Source organism: Tenrec ecaudatus, chromosome 2 (assembly GCF_050624435.1).
Source record: "Tenrec ecaudatus isolate mTenEca1 chromosome 2, mTenEca1.hap1, whole genome shotgun sequence".
NCBI classification, from domain to species: domain Eukaryota; kingdom Metazoa; phylum Chordata; class Mammalia; order Afrosoricida; family Tenrecidae; genus Tenrec; species Tenrec ecaudatus.
Window position 1 is genome coordinate 190,129,388 of NC_134531.1, and position 6,000 is coordinate 190,135,387.

At 45.8% G+C, this 6,000-nt stretch overlaps 1 protein-coding gene across 2 annotated transcripts in view; it reads left to right on the top strand.

The window, feature by feature from the left end:
- SFXN1 (sideroflexin 1) overlaps window positions 1–5,412 on the top strand; it is a 67,422-nt gene extending 62,010 nt beyond the window's left edge. For both annotated transcript variants that reach the window (XM_075541976.1, XM_075541975.1), the window contains exon 11: window positions 3,260–5,412. In XM_075541976.1, the coding sequence (XP_075398091.1) occupies window positions 3,260–3,356 (97 nt within the window). In that variant the 3' untranslated portion in view covers window positions 3,357–5,412. The remainder of the gene's footprint in view (window positions 1–3,259) is intronic.
- Window positions 5,413–6,000: the final 588 nt, after the last annotated feature.

Sequence of the window (6,000 nt, forward strand, 5' to 3'; positions counted from 1 at the left end):
TCAAGAGACACATTTGTAGCGTTAAATGTTTGCCATAAAAGGGAGGAATGGTGCCGACATCCGTGCCCAACCTGAGTTCCAACAATGACAGCAAAATGATAAACCCCCGGAGCATGGGGGAAGCAAAAAACGAGGGAGAGAGGAAGATAAGAGCAAAAATAAGTAAACAATGCAATGCAGTAAGAGAAGATAGGAGCTCAGCACAGTCAAAAGTAGCGACAAAGTAGACACTTGTCTGATGAGCTCAGTTGTACAAGAAAGAAAGAAGGCACAAATATATCACATTCTGAATGAAAAACAAGGCATTCTAGAGTCAGCAGAGGTGAAGAGACTATATCATCGGAACCATTTTTTTTCACCCGTTGGTCTGAAAACAGGTGAAAGGACCGAATCCTAGAAGAATGTTCGCGACATTGAGACAGTAGAGAATCTACTTAGGGTTATGGCTGTTAGAGAAGTTGCAGGATTCGGAGTATTTCAACTTTCTCCCACCGAGAAAACACACGAGCCAGATGGTTTTACAGATGGGTTTTATCCAAATGTCAAACAGATTACTTCTGTTTTGAACAAACTTCCCTAGAATATGAAAAGAGAAAAGCCCCCATCCCCTAGTGAGGTGGGAATCTCTTTAAATCCAAAATTAGACCTGGCCTTTAGAAAGGAACCAGAATTACTATATAGACACTTGGAGGTCAACAGAAAAAATAAATGCATCGCCCAAGAAGACGAAGAGGTAGCGTAGCTTGGCTGTTACACACAGCATGATTTTAGAATGGAGAAAAACAGACCAGGCGTCCAATTCCAGTTATGCCTCAGGCTCCGGGTTTTTTTTATCAGGGTTAAAATCCATCCTGCTTGCCCCAGTGGATGATCAGTCCATCATAACACCATCATTATCAGACACAGCAACATCATTGTCCCCATTTCAGAATCGCTCAAAGTCCCAAAACGTGGAAAAGAGCGCCTGTGAGCTACCCACTGCTGCCGGAGAATCGATTCCACGGACCTAGGGGAACTGTTCCCTGGGGCTTCCAAGGCTGTCAATCTGTGGGGCCTCATCATTCTCCCGTAGAACAGCTGGTTATAGCAAAAGGAAGGACTTTATTGTGTGGACACATGGCTCAGCGGATTCTTATCCCGAGACAGAACCCCAACCTCCCTGCCTGGGAGCCTTTTCTACGGAAGGGGAGTACATTCACGGGGTTGTCTGCAGTTGGTCCGATGAGCCAGCAGGCAGGAACAGCTAGGAGCAGAAGCAAGCAATTCCACAGGGCTGCCTGGGGAGGGCTGCCCGGCAGAGAGCAAACAGACTGCAGAAGAGGTGCTTTGTCCCCGTCTCCCTGCTGGGCTGGAACTGCAGGCCTTGCTGTGAGTGGCCTGGCACTTAACCCTTTGCACCACCAGGGTTACTTACTGTTAGTGATGTGGTCTTTTATTTTCTAGAATCATTTTTTTTCTTTTATTTATTTCACATCTTGTCATGTTGATTTAAATTCTGATGTTTTCCATTATACACATTACCTGCACCACAACTATATTACCATAGCAAATTGTCAACATTCTCGGAAGAGAGGATTCTAAACATTTTTCCTTTATTCTCTTATGTGGAAAATGTGTACTTTCAATAAAAATAAGCTTCCACTGTTACTCTTCTACAGTGATTCAGACACACTTTTTAAGTGCCTCGGTGAAGATTGGGGTACATGTTGCTAATCCATCAGCGGTGCATTGAAAAGTTTGAGGTGTAAGTCCACCTAGGCCTCGGAAGAAAGACATGGAGATCTATTTCCAGAAAAGTCCAAAGCCGATGGCATGCAGGTCTCCTGAGGCCCACAGGAAAGGGTCATCCTGCGTCAACACAAACTTCCCAACAGCTGGTTTGGTGGCTTTGCGTTTTTCTTTCTTTTGTTCTTGGTATCACACATTGTTGGGATTATGAATAATTCACCCCCCTGTACTTCTTATTGTTTATAAAAGGTTTATGTTCATGTTTATAGCATTTTAATATTTTATAAATATTATATGTGTATACTGAAACACATTGTTACTGTTATCAATTTCATTGAAGGCATCAAACACCACCACCACCACCCCCCACACACACACAACCCCCACTCCAAATGTACCACTGTTGAGTCAGTTCTGACTCATAATCACCCTACATAGAGTTACTGAGACTATAAATCTTCATGGGAGCAAGAAAAAACAAAAAGCTTTATGGGAACAGACAACCTCATCTTTCTCATGGAGAACAGCTGGTGGCTCTGAACCGCTAACCTTGTGGTTAGCACTCCAATGCTTAACCCATTGCACCACCACTAAATTATGAAATAGAAAAAACCTGGAAAAAAGATATAATTTATTGGTATGATTAGGGCAGTAGATTCATGAATGTTCACTCTGTCACACAAGTAAATAAAATAAATTTTAAAGGACTTTAAATTATAATAAAATACGGAAGGGTCAGAATGGATTTTATTGAAGTGTACAAGGAACTAAGGAGTATGACTAATTCTATGCTCTGCAACTAGCGAGCAAGAAAAAGAAAGAATCTGAGAAAAACAAGCACTCAAACAGATCAATGAAAAGAAAACAGACTAATAAGCTTCATTTTTAAACAGGAGGTAGACGAGGGGATTCTCCGTTTCCCAAATGGAAAAGCATGTCATCTTCAAGGACATGTGACCCCATGGCATTAATAAAGACAGGAACCTTTTCATTGGTGCTCAAGCAAAATTGCCCCTGTGGGTTTCTGAGACTAACTATTTACAGGGGTGGAATGCCTCATCTTTCTCCCGAGGAGGGGCTGGTAGCCTTGAACTGCTGACCTTGTGGTTAGTAGCCCAATGCATTACCCACTACAACACCAGGGCTCTTTTTGAAGGTACATGTCCTTTCAACTCCGTGGGCAGTGCTTGTTTGACTTTCCTTGGGAAATGCCGTTACCACAGATTGCTTTGCCCAACCCAGTGGCATCCGAGCTTCACTCACTTTGTGGCCTTTAATGCCCTGCATGGTTTTTAACCTTTTCCACAACATGAGAAAGAAAAAGGCACCTTGATATTGGGTCCCTACAGTGCACACCTTCAATTCTTAACAGCGGTTCATTTTCTGAAAGGATAAGCGCCTCCGTTTCCAGCCACTGGAAGTGGACGCTATTGCCTGACCCCCAACCTTGGGGTCCCTTCTCCCTGTTCCTCTAACTCTGGATCCCCCCTCTGACCATGTACAAACTCTTGTCTTTCCTCCCTCACACCAGTTCCATGTCTGTGACAAGTTTGGAGGCTGACCTTCAAGCCAAGATCCAAGAGGCCCGCCCTGAGCTGCAGCGCGTGTTCTTCAACAAGGGACTGTGAAGCAGGGGCCGGGTCTCCGAGGCTCATCCTGCCCGCCCCGCGCCTGGAGCAGCGAAGGCCACTCGGAAAACCTTGTTGGATCTGTGTTCTCCCAAGTACCAAAACAATCCCAAGATTCAGGCTAGCCTTCCGAGGACAGCTGCTACTTAGAGACCAGCACCTGGTGCAGCCAGGTGCCCGCCCCCTGTTGGACCCCTCCAGTTGAATCGTGTCATTGATCCGAATCCCCTCCTCCTAGCTGTGATCATCACTGGTTCTCCAAGACGATGTCCCAGCCCACACCCGGGGCTGTGAATAGAGCAGATAGTCAGTGTGTGTTCTCAATCAGTGAAAAGGGACTTTCAAATATTGAATTTCCATTCCAGTCCCATTGTTTAATTCAAGGTGCTCTCAGAAGCAGTGTAGGGAGAACTAGAAGTTCCAAGGCCTAATGGCAACAAGGACCCTTCAATATTAAGAAGTAGTTAGCTTTCGGGGAGGGCAGTGGACAGGTCCCGGCTAGATGGTGAGTGTTTTTGACCGTGTGGCAAAAGGCTGCTTGCTAAACCTCCTGAAGTCAGAGTCAAAGATGACGGTGATAAGGCAACTCACTGCTTCCGGGTTGTTGGTGGATTTCTTCAAAGGACAGTCAGTCACGTGCGTTCTGCTTTAGATTCCTGTGGCGATGTGGGCCTTTCCTTTGGAGTTCTTGCCTGTCCACTGCATTATCTGCTTCCAGCCACCATCAAGGGACTGAAATGTGCAAATATCAAACTTTGAAGTCACGCCCAACACCACTGCGGGATGCGTGGGCTGAACCTGGTTGAATCTAGCCTGGCTCCTGCTCTCAGCTCTCCCCGACTTCTCTTATCATCTTCATAGATTTCTGTGACTTTTCAGAGAGATACAGCCAGCCATCGTGTGATGATGAATCAGCGGCCAAATGAATTTGACTTGAATGTTGCACAATGCATTCCCCCCTGTGGGAAGGGCCCATGAGTTTGCAGTCGGCTGCTTCCAACCTCTGGGCTGTTTCCTGGTATACTACTCTATGTAACCAAACAGAGACTGTGCTTCAAGTTTGCCCGTGTGCAGAGTGACTGGGCAAAGTGATGCTTTTAGTCCGGGTTGATCAATGAAATTCAGAACTGTTTTCACGTGGGAAAAAAAAAGAAATCAATGTTGCTTTGACAGTCGCCAGACAAAGAGGTCTGAGTGGATCTACTCATTCAAAAAGAATAGAGCGTGCCTCCTGTCTGTGTTTTCCTTCGCCCTGAGAGGATTCGTGATCTGAAGCTTGGAGGGGGTTGAGCCTTCCTGGATGCCCCCTGAGTGTCCTCCTTCAGAGTGTCTGTCTCAAACCATTTGAAACAAAATCCCTTCCCCATCGCAGGCTGGCGCAGGCTGGCCATGCAGGTGCATTGTCATGGAGGCGTCTCTTTAAACACTGGCCTGAGTCTGCAATTCCACACAGCTCCACCCTGCACCTCCAGGGGCTTCCAGCGAAAGGCAGCATTCCGAGCCCTCCAGCGTTGGCCTGCCCCACCAGCCCCAGCGGATCGCAGAATCCTTGCCCCGGTCCAGTCGATACTGCATTTTAAAACAGTCGCCATCTCTGTGGGAAGACTGCTGCACCCCTAAGCCCATACACAGACAAGGGAGAGCGGGCCGCAGCCGAGTTAGAAAAAGGATGCTGGAAGGAGGTGTGTCTCTGTCAGAATTGTTTATTGATGTTTCAGATCCTCAGTGCTTTTATATAGAAATAGTAATCGTATAGTTTAATCATGGCTATAATTTTTTAAAAAGAAGAACAACAAATGAATCATGATTGGCAATCTTTGCTGATCTCGAAATAGCTTTCAGGTGGGGTGGGGAACCCACATGGGATGCAGCAAATGTGTAAAGATGAATATGAATATCGATATTTCTATTAACATGATAAAAAGAATTATGCTTGTAAGTGCTTACTGACTGGCAGTGTTTATTTCAGTATTTGCACAGTGTCTGGCCAGTATTGGAGCCAATGTGTTACTTGATTTCAACTGGATGAAATGTTAAATAAACTCAGAATGAAATTGAGTTCCCTCTTGTGCTTTTAAGGGCTCACCCTGTATGCACATTACAGTGAATGGTATCTCCCATGCAGACTTAATCCCTTGGATCCCTTCAGTCATTCCTACTGAAATGGTACTTTCGTTTTATGCCTTTTGCCAGAAATATATTTCTAGCTCGGGTGACCAGTCTCCCACCTTCCTGAGCACTGAGATCCCCCAAGAGGCTTATAGTCCCCCTCCCCCATAAGCTTTGTTCCAGAAACAGTTCCCAGGAACACAAGGGAGATAAGAGGTTCTGCTTCAGACCCCAGAGACTTACAGAGAAGCGGGGCCCATTTGATTAGATGTTGTTAGCAGACTCCAATACAGAAACAGCATTTGCCAGGGTTGACTGAGAAAGTCTAAATGTGCCCAAGATTTGGGGGATGCCTGCCTGATAGCTGTAATAAAGGACTGAGCAATTTGCTCTTGTGTTGGCATCTTTTGCTACAATCACTCTGTGAGCCACTGAAGGGATCTGACTGTTCGACAGCATGTGTTGTGACATCTAAGCCAGGTCCGATCATGGTGGCACACCCATAAAGCACAACCACGGGCTCTCCTGAACAGAA